Source organism: Heterodontus francisci, chromosome 4, assembly GCF_036365525.1.
Source record: "Heterodontus francisci isolate sHetFra1 chromosome 4, sHetFra1.hap1, whole genome shotgun sequence".
NCBI classification, from domain to species: domain Eukaryota; kingdom Metazoa; phylum Chordata; class Chondrichthyes; order Heterodontiformes; family Heterodontidae; genus Heterodontus; species Heterodontus francisci.
This window is the reverse complement of record NC_090374.1, coordinates 199,724,556-199,739,816: the sequence shown is the minus strand read 5'-3', so window position 1 is coordinate 199,739,816 and position 15,261 is coordinate 199,724,556. Positions and strand designations below refer to the sequence as shown.

At 43.4% G+C, this 15,261-nt stretch overlaps 1 protein-coding gene across 14 annotated transcripts in view; it reads left to right on the top strand.

Moving 5' to 3' along the window:
- Positions 1-15,261, top strand: part of LOC137369472 (multiple PDZ domain protein) — a 419,370-nt gene that overhangs the window by 193,217 nt on the left and 210,892 nt on the right. For all 14 annotated transcript variants that reach the window (XM_068030740.1, XM_068030727.1, XM_068030738.1 and 11 more), the window contains exon 21: positions 11,993-12,113. In XM_068030740.1, the coding sequence (XP_067886841.1) occupies positions 11,993-12,113 (121 nt within the window). The remainder of the gene's footprint in view (positions 1-11,992; positions 12,114-15,261) is intronic.

Below are 15,261 nucleotides of genomic sequence, written 5' to 3'. Positions count from 1 at the left end.
ACTTAAGTGATTCAATTGACTGCCCAATGGGCAACCACGCAGCTGAAGCTCCTGTCACTGGTAAAATGCAGCAGCTCCCATCCCAACGCCTTCCCCACCATATTACCAGCTATTCCCACCTCCCAGCCCATATCCAAAGGGTTGGGAATATTCAGTCCATTGTGTCAGATGCCTCTGCTGATTGTGCAAAGGCTAAAGGCCACAGATTTAAGGTTTTGGGCAAGAGATGCAAGAGGAATGAGAGGAAGAACTTTTTTACAGAGCAAGTGGTAATGACCTGGAACTTACTGCCTAGGAGATGTTATGAAAGCTGGACCTTGTAACATGGTTATGTCTTAAAAATTTGATTTTTTTTAAAGTTCAAGATGGAGTCCAGAAGGTGAGCTGACCTCACCTGCATTCTGCGAAAGGTTACCAGGACAACAAATAATACAAATCAAAGGCTGTCTTCTGAAGAAGCACGTGAAGGAAAATACGTTTCACCCTCCCAGACTTTGGGTCGTGAAACAAGGAAGTGGTAATTCAGGACATGCAAATGAATCAGACAGGTGTTGACACCAGGGGCTAACGGAAAGGCCCAAGTGGCTTTGTGAACTCAGACTAATGGTCTCTGCATTTTGGAGTGGAACAATAAACTATAGATGCTAAGTCCAGTTAAATTTTACAGACTTTCTGGAGAAAAACGGGGTGTAAGAGAAGGAATCAACAGTTGTGGCTTCAGTCAAGCTGTAAGAAGGAACCAATCAGGGTGGGGATCAAGGCAAGCTGTAAAAGAAGACACCTAATGGTGGTAGCTAGAAAAAGAGAGAGAGAGGGAGGTAACACTTGCAATTTGAAGATGTACAGTGAAAGGCTGTGAAGACTTGAATCTGTTTTGAGAGTCAAAGCTTATGGAGGAGTAAAACCTTGTGTAATTCGTTAAATTGGTCTGGGGGTTCATATCTGGTATTTTTCACGTTAATCTCTCTGAGATTGTAACAGAAGATGGTGGAAGTGGAGAAGATCAATGATTTTAAAAGGAATTTCAATGGGCGCTTGAGGGAAATAAATGTGCAGGATTGCGGGGATAGTGCGGTGGAATGGAACTGATTGAATTGCTCTACAGAGAGCTGGTATGATCTCAAAGGGATGAATGGCCTCCTTCTGTATCATAATGACTCTATGACCAAGGATGTCTGTGATGTCCTCGGGACTGGAGTGAGGTTTAGCCAAGTTTAGTATAAGATATAAGGCAAAGACAGAAAGACAAAGAACAGTACAGCACAGGAACTGCCATTTGGCCCTCCAAGCCTGCGCCGATCTTGATGCCTGCCTAAACTAAAACCTACTGCACTTCCAGGGACCGTATCCCTCTATTCCCATCCTATTCATGTATTTGTCAAGATGCCGCTTAAACATCGCTATCGTACCTGCTTCCACCATCTCCCCCGGCGGCAAGTTCCAGGCATTCACCATCCTCTGTGTAAAGAAGTTGCCCCGCACATCCCCTCTAAACTTTGCCTCTCGCACGTTAAACCTATATCCCCTAGTAACTGACTCTTCCACCCTGGGAAAAAGCTTCTATCTATCCATGCCACGCATAACTTTGTAAACCTCTATCATGTCGCCCCTCCACCTCCGTCGTTCCAGTGAAAACAATCCGAGTTTATTCAACCTCTCCTCATAGCTAATGCCCTCCAGACCAGGCAACATCCTGGTAAACCTGTTCTGTACCCTCTCCAAAGCCTCCACGTCCTTCTGGTAGTGTGGCGACCAGAATTGCACGCAAAATTCTAAGTGTGGCCTAACTAAGGTTCTGTACAGCTGCAGCATGACTTGCCAATTTTTATACTCTATGCCCAGACTGATGAAGGCAAGCATGTCGTATGCCTTCTTGACTACCTTATCCACCTGCGTTGCCACTTTCAGTGACCTGTGGACCTGTACGCCCAGATCTCTCTGCCTGTCAATACTCCTAAGGGTTCTGCCATTTACTGTATACTTCTCACCTGCATTAGACCTTCCAAAATGCATTACCTCACATTTGTCCGGATTAAACTCCATCTGCCATTTCTCTGCCCAAGTCTCCAACTGATCTATATCCTGCTGTATCCTCTAACGATCCTCATCACTATCCGCAACTCCACCAACCTTTGTGTCGTCCGCAAACTTACTAATCAGACCAGCTATATTTTCCTCCAAATCATTTATATATACTGCAAACAGCAAAGGTCCCAGCACTGATCCCTGCAGAACATCACTAGTCACAGTCCTCCATTCAGAAAAGCACCCTTCCACTGCTACCCTCTGTCTTCTATGACCGAGCCAGTTCTGTATCCATCTTGCCAGCTCACCTCTGATCCCGTGTGACTTCACCTTTTGTACCAGTCTGCCATGAGGGACCTTGTCAAAGGCTTTACTGAAGTCCATATAGACAACATCCACTGCCTTCAATCATCTTCGTCACTTCCTCAAAAAATTCAATCAAGTTAATGAGACACGACCTCCCCTTCACAAAACCAAAAGGCTGCAGCAGATAAACACAAAGGCTTCTCCTTTTATTCTGCCTGTTTTAGTTTCACCTTGCTAGCATGTGTGTTCTATATCAGCCTCTCGAGTACACAATGTACAATGCAATTGCAATTTCAAAACATTACAATGTCCTCATTGAAATATGTCACATTCTGCAGCAATAAATGCATCCTCAACAGGGCAAGCACAGCATTGCCGCTAGCTGTCAAGGTGACCATGGCTATTAACTTTTATGCATTGGGCTACTTCCAGGTTGGAGCTGGCGATTATATGAGGCATCTCCAAATTTTCCATTCACTGTTGAATAAGCGAGGTCACTGAATCTCTGCATTCCAAGAGAGCCAAATACATTTCATTCTTTCTTGCCAAGAGAAGCAGGCTTGGTGAGGATTGCAGGGTTCCCCATGGTGCAGGTGCCACTGACTGCGCGCATGTCCACTCTGCACCATATGTCCACTCTGAGGTGTATCACAATCGAAAGGAATTTCATTCCCTCAACATCCAGCCTGTGTGCAAACATACTCAGTGTATCCTGCAGATCGGTGCCTGGTATCCTGACGGCAGTCATTATCCCTCATTCTACAGCAGTCTGTTGTGCCATTTGCATTTGAGCACAATGACAAATCAGTGGGCGGCGACTGGATGACAAGGGATATCCTTTGAAGACATTATTCATGATTATAGTATGCAACCCAGATACATGTGGGCAGCATGCATATGACATGCACGCTGCCACACAAAATGTGATAGAATAGGCCAATGGGGTGCTTACATGGTGCTTGGCCTCATCCTGAGATCCCCACAGATCACTGAAGCCTGTCTTCAGCCAACTCCATTAATTCCACAAGATATCGAGAAATGGATGAGTGCACTGGATACAGGCTAGGGGACCCGACAGCATCCTCTTTGTAATGCTGAAGACTTGTGCTCCAGAAATAGCCACGCTCTTCCAATACAGCTACAACACTGGCATCGACCAACAAAGAAAGAAAGGAAAACTTGCATTTGTATAGTTAATTACACAACTGCCAGACATCTCAAAGCACTTTGCAGCCGATGAAATACTTCTGAAGTGTAGTCACTGTTATAATGCAAGATATGCGGCAACCAATTTTGCGCACAGCAAACCCTCACAAACAGCAACGTGATAATTGTAGTATAATGTGGTATACTGGTCATTGGGTTGTTACTGGGTTCAGTATGCTAATCATGTTATATACTTCACAGGAAGTGATGTAACACCACATGTGGGTTCCTCGTGTACAGGTTTGGAAGATATAAACTATAGCAGTACGACATGTTTAATAAAGCTCCCGTTTCCCTTAACCCATCTGACCTGTCAGATATCCTGTACTAGACTAACAGTAAGCAAAATACTATATGGTGACAACAGTAAACAAGACTGATGTAAAAGTCCCTACCTTTACTGGAAAGCTTAGAAAAAAAGTCGCAGGCCTAAATCTAGCTGAGGTATGGCCGAAGTGATATCGAAGATTTGACAGGTACCGCACTGCATCGAGTGTAGCTATGAAACCGAGCAGTGAACAGGTCAGTGCGCGGTTGTATGCGATGTGTGACTGTGCGTATGATATTTTCGTAACGCAAAGTATCGACAAGGAGAAAGCCACGTATGATGATGTAATCAAAGCATTCGATGCATATTTTAATTTGAGAAAAAAAAATCATCGTGGAGCATGCTAAATTTAACAAATGCACTCAGCGTCAAGGGGAACGTGTTAATGCATTTATTAACGACTTATACAAACTTGCAGAAGATTGTGAGTATGGCAGCTTGAAGGACAAGCTGGTTAGGGATAGAATTGTTGTAAGAGTGCTTGATGATGCCTTGTCTGGTCACTTGCAGTCAAGAGATGATTTAACCTTACCAAATACAAATTCAACTGAGCAAACAGATCAGGAAACAGAATCGATCCGAGGTGACAGGGAGAGTCCTGCCGCCAGGGCAGCCAACTCAGTTGAGTTTGTTAGCCATAAGAAAGGTAAAGTTGGCACTAAAAAGCAAAAGAGACAGGAGGAGTGTCTAGCAACCCAGGTTAACTGCAGTAGGTGTGGCCGAAAGAGACATAGGTGGGAAAACTGTCCCACCAAAGAGGCCAAATGCCATTTGTGCAGCAGGATGGACGCTTCCGGGTGGTGTGCCATAGCAAAAAACTGGTACAGAGCATACAGAAAGGGAAATCTTTGAAAAGTGGAAGATCCATGAAGTGGAGGATATCCACAATGTTGAAATACCTTTTCTAGGAGAGATCCAGGAACCAAGTGGGAATTACTGGAGCACAGAGATTCTTGTAGAGAGAAACAAGACACATTTTAAATTGGATACGGGAGCAGCAGTTTTGGTTCTTTCTGACGCCGAACCATGGTTGGAGAAGAACATCCTTCAACCATCAGGCAAGAAATTATACGAGCCAGGAGGTATAGAACTTAAAGTCAGGAGAACTTCAGGCAACCCTCCAATATCAGGAAAAAGAAATCACAGAAAAATTATATGTGATTCCGAATCAAAATTGTTCACTTTTGAGCAGAAAGCTTGCACTGACTTGCATTTAACCTGCAGAGTAGAGGAACTAGAAAGCAGAGAAGGTCATCCCAGAAACTTTAGAGCTGAATTCCCAAAGCTATTCACAGGATGAGGGAATCTGAAGACAGCATTCCATCCAACCCTACAGCTAGAAGCGAAGCCAGTGTGCCTGTTTGCACCCAGAGAAGTCCCTCACCCACTCTTTACAAAGGTAAAGAAAGAAATCGATTCTGTGGTGAAGCAAGGAGTTATTTCACCTGTGACAGAGCCTACAAGCTAGTTCTCAGGTATGGTCCCAGTGCAAAAAACAAATGGATCTCTTAAAATTTGTGCTGATCTTACACAGCTGAACAAAGCGGTTGAACTCGAAGTCCATCCAATGTTGCCTGTAGAGGAGAGCTTAGGTAAACTGGACAAGAGTTCAATCTTCATAAAGCTTGATGCAAGTCGTGATTTTTGGCAACTACCCCTCGATGAAGAGTCTTAAGTTGCTCACAACCTTCATTACACCATTTGGAAGATTTTATTTCAACAAGCTACCCTTTGGTATCACATCAGTACCTGAAATCTTCCAGAGGGCAAAGTCAAGCATCCTAGAAGGCCTAGATGGAGTCGGATGTCACATGGATGAAGTCCTGATCCATGGATCCATTCAGATAGAACATGAAACTAGAGTGAGAGCAGTACTGCAACGCATTAGAGAGAGTAGCATTTACACTCAATAACAAATGTGAGTTATCGTAACCAATTGTCAAGTTCCTTGGACATATTGTAGATGGATCTGGCAGAAGAGCTGATTCACAGAAGACGAGAACAATCAAGGAGTTTCCAGCTCCTCGGAACGTGACTGAGCTGCAGAGATTTTTGGGAATGGTAAACCAATTTGGAAAGTTACTGCCCAGCCTAGCTGTAGTCAATGAGCCCAAACGTCAGTTGTTAATGTTAGTGTTGGGAGGAAGCACAACAAATCAAAGAAATGCTGATATCACATGATGTATTAGCTCACTATGACCCAGAGCTACCCACTATCATTGCTGCAGAATCATTTTCTATAGGACTGGGAGCTGTACTGTTTCAACTACTGACAGATGGAAAGTGCAGGCCAGTTTACTACACATCCTGTTCACGGACAGACGAAACAGAGATATGCAGTGATAGAGAAAGAAACATTAGTGGCAACCTGGGCTTGTGAAAAGTTTGCAGACTACATTATTGGTCTTCACTTCAAGATAGAGACAGACAACAAACCTTTGGTAACTCTTAAATGCAAAGGAGTTAGCAAAGATGCCTGCATGAGTACAAAGATTCAGACTGAGGATGGTGAGGTATGATGCAAAGACAGAGTATGTTCCAGGAAAGCCACAAATCATAGTGGTGGATTCTTTGTCTTGTATCCCAGTGGCAAGACCAGAACAAGGTGATGTATCCCTTACTGAAGAGGTGGAAACCTTTGCATCAACAACAACCACACCTCTACCAGACACAAATCAGAGACTGAACAAAATCAGAGGCCTGAATTTTCCACCCCTCGACGGAGTGGGCTGTAGGTGGGGGTGGGGTGGAGTGCAAAATTGTGTAGGAGGCAGGGGATGCTGTTACCATTGTCTTGCCGCTCAGGCTGCAGTTTTACGAGAGGTAGGGGGAGGTGACAAATGGCCCGCCCACCCCAGGGTGGGCCCGTCCTCCCACCGCCACTGGTATATTATCAGTGGCGGATGAGCACTTTATCAGCTGTGAAGGCCACCCAGTAATACCTGGTGGGGGGAGGGGGTTGCCTTCTGATCTGGCACCTTGTGCCCCACAGAGCCCCACCCCAGCATCTCCTGTCACCCCTGCTGGTGCAGCTCTCCTGATCGACTCCCCTCGCCCAGGCCCAGCTGATTGTCCCCAGTGAGGCCCAAAACCCCACTTACCATTTTCGGTGCTGCCTCCATGATCCTCCTGAAGCTGGATGTAGTCCCAGCAGTGGCCACTGCTCCCAGAGGGACAGAAGTCCCGCCCGAGGCTAACTAAGGGCCTGTGCCACGTCAAATTTCTCTGTGGCTTCCAGGCCCGGCAGAGATGGGCTCACCCCCAACTTTAAGCCGGTGGGCAGGAGGTGCACAGAAATCTGATGAAGAATGTGCTTAAGTCAGAAAGTACTGCATCAAAGGATGGCTAGCATGCATGTCACTTAATCCTGTTGTCAGACAGTACTATTAACAAAGGACATTTCAGTGTAGTTGATGATTTACTCATCTATGATGAGATGTTCGTCATTCCGAGATTAGTCATACTACAAAGATTGTACCAAGGACATCTGGGCATCACAAAATGTCGAGGCAGGGAAAGAAATTCCGTTTGGTGGCAAGGACTTTGGATGTAGTGTAATACTTGTGTTATTCATCGTCAGGAGACAAGAAAACCAATGATGTCATCTCCATCAAGATTTCTGTCCATCAAGATTTCTGTGCACCTCCTGCCCACCAGCTTAAAGCTAGGGGTGAGCCCATCTCTGCCGGGCCTGGAAGCCACAGAGATTTTACGTGGCATGGGAAGATCTTGGGATGAATCTTTTCGAACACAGAGGTAAAATATTCTTGATTGTAATAGACTATTACTCGAGATGGATACAAGTCAAGCAACTGCAGGGGCACTCTTTTGAAGAGGTAATTACATCGTTGAAGGAGATATTCGCAACACATGGAATCCCTGACCTTGTAATTTCAGACAATGGACCGCAGTTTACTTCAAAGAGTTCACAGTATCATATGGATTTGTTCATACCGCCAGCTCACCAAGACACTCTCAAGCCAATGGTGAAGTTGAAAGAGGAGTGCGTACAGTAAAAACATCGCGGAAGAAGAACGAGGAACTTAAAATTGCACTTCTGAGCTATCATTCAACCTCACTCCAAAATGGCTTAGCGTCATATAAACTCCTAAGGGAAGAAGACTAAGAACCCAGCTACCTACTCTCACACACACTAATGCCACAAGTAAGAGTTGAAGACTTGGAAAAGTGAGGGAAGGAGAGGATAGAGATCATTTCAATCAGAGGTGGAACCACGACAGAAGTCATAAGGCACGAAACCTACCAGACATCCAATCAGGAGAGCCAGTTTGGATCTGAGACCAAAATTGGTATGGAGGAGTGGTAGAGCTGACACCACATCCAAAGTCCTACCTTGTCCAGGCAGAGTATGGTATAGTGAGACAAGATAGATATACATTGGTGGCCATACAGAGGCAGCCTCCTATCCAAGGAAATCTGTTATCTCCAAAATCTAATGGACCAGAGATGCTGCATTCATCCACCAATCCAGAAGAAAACCCAAATGAGGAACCCAAGTTATTGACTAAGTTCACTCTTGTACAGCCGGGTCAGAGAGACCACTCAGAGGACGCGAAGCCACAATCCCCTTCAAAGGAAAAGATTACTCATTACGGTAGATTTGTGACATCGCCACAGCGATTGGCTATGTAAAAAATGTAAGTCAAAGACCTGTGGGGTGGTGGGTGGGGGGAGATGCAGTATAATGTGGTATACTGAACATTGAGTTGTTACTGTGTTAAATATGCTAACAATGCTGTATACGTCATCACAGGAAGTGATGTTACACCACGTGTGTGGATGCCTCATGTACAGGCTTGGAAGATGTAAACAATAGCAATAAGATGTGTTTAATAAAACTCCCGTTTCTTTTAACCCATCTGACTCTTCGGATAGTCTGCACTAGACTAACAATAAGCAGAATATTACAATAATGGCCTGTTGATATTTTTTTAACATTGATTGAGGGATAAATATTGGCCAGGGCACCGGGGATAACTCCCCTGCTCTGCTTCGAAATAATACCATGGATTCTTCTACATTCACCAGTGCAGGCAGATGCAGCCTCAGTTTAATGTTTCATTCAAAAGACAGCATCTCTGACAGTGCAGCACACCCTCAGTACTACACTGGAGTGTCGGCTTTGAATTTTATACTCAAGTCCTGGACTGGGACTTGAACCTGAACCTTTTGACTCTGAGGCGTGAGCACTATCCACTGAGCCACAGCTGGCACTCAAAAACAGAAAATTGCCCAGGTACGTCCTGTCCTCAAAAACCAGGACTAATTCAATCCAGCAGATTACCTTTCCACTCATCATCAATCATCAACAAAATAAGTGTTGTCGACAGTTCTATAAAGCGGTCCTTGCTCACCAATAGCCTGTTCACTGACGCCCAGTTTGGGTCCACTTTGGTCCAAACGTCGACAAAAGAGCTAAGTTCTAGAGGTGAGGGGAGATTGACTGCCCTGAACATGAAGGTAGCATTTGACCGAGTTTGGCATCAAGGAGCCCATGTAAAATTGAAGTCAGTGGGAATCAGGGGTAAACTCTGCTCTGGCTGGAGTCATACCTAGCACAAAGGAAGATTGTTGTGATTGTTGGAGACCAATCATCTCAGCTCCAGGACATTCGTGCTGGAGTTCCTTAGAGCAGTGGCTTAGGCCCAACCATGAGGACAATTGAAATATGAGCAGGACTAGGCCATATGGCTGCTTGGGCCTGTTCTGCCATTGTATACGATCATGGCTGATCTTGCCTCAATTTCACTTTCGCACCCAATCCCTTTATCCCTTGATATGCCTAGAGTCCAAAAATATATATATCTCAGCCTTGAATATACTCAACGACTGAGCATCCACAGCCCTCTGGAGTAGTGAATTCTAAAGATTCATAACCCTCTGAGTGAAGAACTTCTTCCTCATCTCACTATTATAGATATGCCTCCTAATTCTAGACACTGTAGCCAAAGGAAACAGCCTCTCAGCATCTATCCTGTCAAGTACACTCAGAATCTGATACATTTCAATGAGATCACCTCTCATTCATCTAAACTCCAGAGAGTATACGCCGACTATAAATGTAGAAAATTTACAGCACAGAAGGATGCCATTTGGGCCATTGTGCCTGTGCTGGCTGAAAAAGCACTATCCAGCCTAATTCCACTTTCCAGCTCTTGGTCTGTAGTCTTGTAGATTATGGCACTTCAAGTACATATCCAGCTCAACCTTTCATCATAGGACAGCCCTCTCATCCCAGAATCAATCCAGTGAACCTTTGCTGCACTACCGCCAAGGCAGGTGTATCCTCCTTAGATAAGGAGACCAAACTACGCACAGTACTCAGGTGTGATCTCACCAAAGCTCTGTACAATTGTAGCAAGTTTTCCTAACTCTTTACTCCAACCCCTTGCATTAAAGGCCAACCTGCCATTTGCCTTCCTAATTGCTTGCTGTACTTGCATGCTTACTTTATATGTTTCTTTCCAAGGCACCCAGGTCTGTCTCAACACCAACACTTAAAACATTTCTTGCCAGTTTTTCTATTGTTCCTACCAAAGTGAATAACTCCACATTTCCTCATGTAATACTCCATCTGCCACCTTATTGCCCACTCACTTTAACATGTCTATATCCCTTTGGAGCTTCTTTGTATCCTTCTCACAGCTTACATTCCCACTTTGTATTATCAGCAAACCTGGGTACTGTTACGAAAGTGCCTTTGTGTTTTGTGAAGTATATTTTTTGAGGATGCATTTTTGAAAGATTGGAGAAATGTTAAACTTTGGGGTTTTCAAGGGGGGTTATGTGAAGGCCATTTGACTTTGAAAAAACAGTCCCTGGAAATGTTTTTTAAAAAGGGCATTAAGCGGACTTGTGAGGAAAACGAGCCTTTCCAGGAAACCACCTGACTTCCAGCTCAATAAACAACAAAGAACTTTGAACACCTGGAGAAGTTGTTTACAAAGAAGTGACAGGCCAAGTTTGATGGAAGTCAAAAGGTTGACCTCCTGTTGTCAACTTCGGTTTTGAATTGTTTTGAGTTAGGGTTAAACTGTATAAAAAGTGAGTGAACGTCCAAGTAGAGGGGAGAACGTCCAAGGAAGGAGAGAAGACCACAACCCAGCTCAGCTTTCCAGCACCCCTCTAAAAGACCCTGAAAAGTCCACTGTATCAACTCATCTCGTCTCCTGCCTTTGAAGAAAAGCCTTCTAAATTAATTCTCAACGCTGCCTGAAAAGAACTGTTCTAAAAGATCCCAGTGACCCGTCTACATGTACTCGGAGGCCACTCTATGCCAGTTTTAGAACACAGCATATGTCATCTGCTGGTTCTTCAAGAATGAGCAAGTCTTCAGCCCAAGTGTTTTTTTTTGTCCGTAACAGACCTCCAAACAAAAATCCCTTTTTTCAGTTAACTGGTGAGCGTGTGTGAGTGTGAGGGGCTAAGGTAAAAAGGGAACTATTATTTCAATCTGTGTGTTTATGTTTTACTTTATTACTGGTTAAGATTTGTTTTATAATAAACTGATAATTTTGTTGCTTATTAAAGAAACCTGGCTGGGATAAAAATAAAGTCTATGATTGATCATATCGGTAAGTGAGAAAAATGCTTAAATATATGTTGTGACCTGTGGAAAAGTGGAACTAGAGTAAACAGTGCAGTCCTCCCGCCTCGGTCGTAATGGTGCATTACTCTTAGTTCCTTTATCTAAGCCATTAATAAGATTATAAATAGCTGAGGCTACAATGCAAATAAACCTTATTAATAAGCTTCTGAAGCACCTCCACCTCTGTTTAAATAGCTGCCCCAGACCTCTGAAATCTACACATTCTATTGGTAAGCCAACCAGCTGGGCAGGAAGCTTTCCCTCTCTAAGGTTCAAACAGAGGAATTAATACAATCTCGGTATATTCATACTGGCAAATGAAAGCCAGTATGCTCTTCAGCACCTTGCAGGGCTACAAAACATTGTAGCACATGCCTTGAGTGGGAGCAGGATGCAACTACATAAAAGATTTTGGAGTGCTCCACCTTTCCCCTTCCAGAACAGTACTGGAAAGTTTTTAAACTATTTTGGAACTGCATGTCTTTCTATGTTTTTAAGAATTATTTTACTCTTTTAAGGATGAACAGGAAATTTCATTGGGTGAGTGCAGCTTATCCTCCACGGAAGACGAGAAACAAATGTCCTTAGCCAGAAGATTTGAGAAAACCATTACCATCGCAAAAGGCAATGCTAGTCTTGGTATGTGTTCAATATAACTTTTTTAAACTTGCTGCTAAAAATACTTTTTCTCATGATTGCATTTTTAAGCCTTTCTGTTTATTGTTATATAGCTTTTTTGTCTAATATAGTTTCAATGCATAATGCTGTTAAAAATTGTGAATAAACTCATGGATTTTAAAGTTCTTGCAGTTTTTCCAGAGTTTGCTCATTGCAAACTCAGGGGTAGCAATATCATGGGAGTTACATGTTAGAAAATCCAGTGTAGCAAGATCTAGAGTACAAGTCCTGGGTCATCTACTCTCACTGTCTACAGCTCTTAGTTTACCAACTCCTGTGTTTGTGCACTTGGATGGTTGTCATTTGTCATTGCTCCTCTTGCTTTGCTAGATTCAAAGTTGGTTGTATAAAATTGCCGACTCAAATGATTTACTTGCAAGAAAATTTTTTTTAAAAATGTATCCCTTACGGGACTTCCCTGAGAGCTCAATGAATGTATCCATACAAGAATTCCATACAAACCTGGAAGGTTCCAAGTTTTATATGCAGTCATTTTTTTTTTATAGCGTATTTAAGAGAGTGTGGCATCAGAGGTACAAAAGCAGAAAATGCTGGAAATACTCAGCAGGTCAGGCAGCATCTTTGCAGAATTAACGTTTCAGGTTGTGACCTTTCCTCAGAACTGGCAAAAGTTAGAAATGTAATAAGTTTTAAGCAAGTGTAAAGAGGGAGGGGAAAGAAAAACAAAAGGGGAGTTCTGTGATAGGGTGGATGGTAGGAGAGATTAAATGGCAAAAGGTTTCGTGGTACAAAGCCAAGTGAAGAAACAAAAGACGTGTCTGGATGAGGTGTAGATGGCCAAGTCGCAGCTGTGCTGTTATGACCGAGGTGGGAGGAGTGTACTTTTTATTCTAGTTCCATTTCTCCATGGGTCACAACATACATTAAATTTTTTTTCCCACTTACCGATGCTGTCAATCAAGTACTCTATTTTTCCCATAATAAACAACAAAGTTATCAGTTTATTATAAAACAGATCTTAACCAGTATTGAAGTAAAGCATAAACACACAGATTGACATTTTAAAGTTCCTTTTTACCTTCGTCCCACATACACGCACATATATCAGTTAACCGGAAAAATAAAAGGGATTTTTGTTCAGAGCACAGTTGCAAACAGAAAACCGTCAGGCTGAATACTTGCTTATTCTTGAAGAAAACAGCAGACTAAATATGCTGTGTTCCAAAATTGACACAGAGTGGCCTCCAAGTACACATAGACGGGTCACTAGGATCTTTTAGAACAGTTCTTTTCAGGTGGCATTGAGAATTAATTTAGCAGGCTTTTCTTCAAATACAGGAGACAAGATGAGTTGACACAGTGGACTTCTCGGGGTCTTTTAGAGAGGTGCTGGAAGCTGAGCTGGGTTGTGGTCTTCTCTCCTTCCTTGGGAACTCTCTCCTCCTTCTGCAGGCTTTTTAAAGAGATGGAACAGACTGGGGTTCTCTCCTTGTGCCCTGTCACTTCTCTGCACACATGTTCTCCAGTTACCAGGGTTTCTGTTCTATTTTTAACTTAAGTCATGTGACAGCCAGTAAACGTTGTTGCCAAACTAGTTCTTTCAGTGTCTTCTTGATGACCCTCTTGAAAAAAAACTGGTCCAACATCTCTTCAGTTTGACTATAAATTCCTCACAAAAATATTTTTAACAAAAACAGAAGCACTTTCATAACAGTTCAAATACAAAGAAACAAACAAGGCTGGGGAGGATGGGAGGAGTGAACTGGCAAAAAAAAATGAAATTGGAGAAATGGGGGGCGAGGTTACAATCTAAAATTATTGAACTCTATCTTTGGTCCCGACGGCTGTAAAGTGCCCAGTTGAAAGATGAGGTGCTGTTCCTCCAGCTGACATTGAGCTTCATTGGAACACTGTAGCAGGTCAAGGACAGAAAGGTCAGAATGCGAGCAAGGTTGGGAATTGAAATGGCAAGCAACAGGAAGCTTGGGATCACGCTTGCAGACTGAAAGGAGGTGTTCCACAAAGCAGTCACCCAACCTGTCTTTAGTCTTCCCATTGTAGAGGAGACCACATTGTGAGCAGCGAATACAGTATACTAAATTGAAAGAAGCACAAGTAACTCACTGTTTCACTTTAAAGGTGTGTTTGGGGTCCTGGACAGTGGGAAGGGAGGAGGCAAAAGGGCAGGTGTTGCATCTCTTGCACTTGCATGGAAAGGTGCCATAGAAAATGGGGGAGGTGTTGGGGGTAACTGAGGGGCGGACCAGAGTGTCGCAGAGAGAACGGTGCCTTTGGAATGCTGAAGGGGAAGAGAAGATGTGTTTGGAGGTGGCATCATGCTGGAGGTGGCTGCAATGGCAGAGGATGATCTGTTGAATAAAGAAGCTGTTGGGCTGGCAGGTGATAACAAGGGGGGCCCTATCATAGTTCTGGGAGGAAGGGGAAGGGGTGAGAGCAGAAGTGCATGAAATAGCTCGGACATGGTTGAGGGCCCTGTCAACTACGGTGTAGTGAATCTACAACTGGCCTCATTTTAGAAAGGGGAAATTTGTGTAGGTTCCATCTCCTAATTTGCAATTTAGTGACCTGGAGGTGCAGGTATATGGTCACGAGGTGAGCACTGATCGGACCCTGGTATAATGATTTTCGCTCCTTTTCACAACTGTTCCCCATCAAATGAGCTATCTGTGCATACTGACAAGGCTGGAACATGAACAATGTTAACATTGGCAAAATATCATAAGATAATCTGAGGGAAAAAAGAATTTGTTGAGAAATAGGGCAACATTTTTTATTGCAACAGAGCAGGTATAAAGTATACTGAGGGCATATGCTTGAATGTTAATTTGCATACATAAAGCTTGTGCTACAGTGCCAAACCAACATTTGATATCTCTCAGCTAAGGCTTTTTCTAATGAAAATCCATATTGAATTTAAAATTACACAAATCTAGTTTGTACCCTATGTTTTGCTGCCATCTGCTGTATATAACTGCAACTCACTGATACAAAAAACCTCCCAGAAATACTAAAGAACCAAGGGACTGGCGAGAATGAGGAACTGAAAGAAATTAGTACTAGTAAAAAAAAGTTGTACTGGTGAAATTAATAGGACTGAAAGTTGATAAATCCCCTGGACCTGCTGATC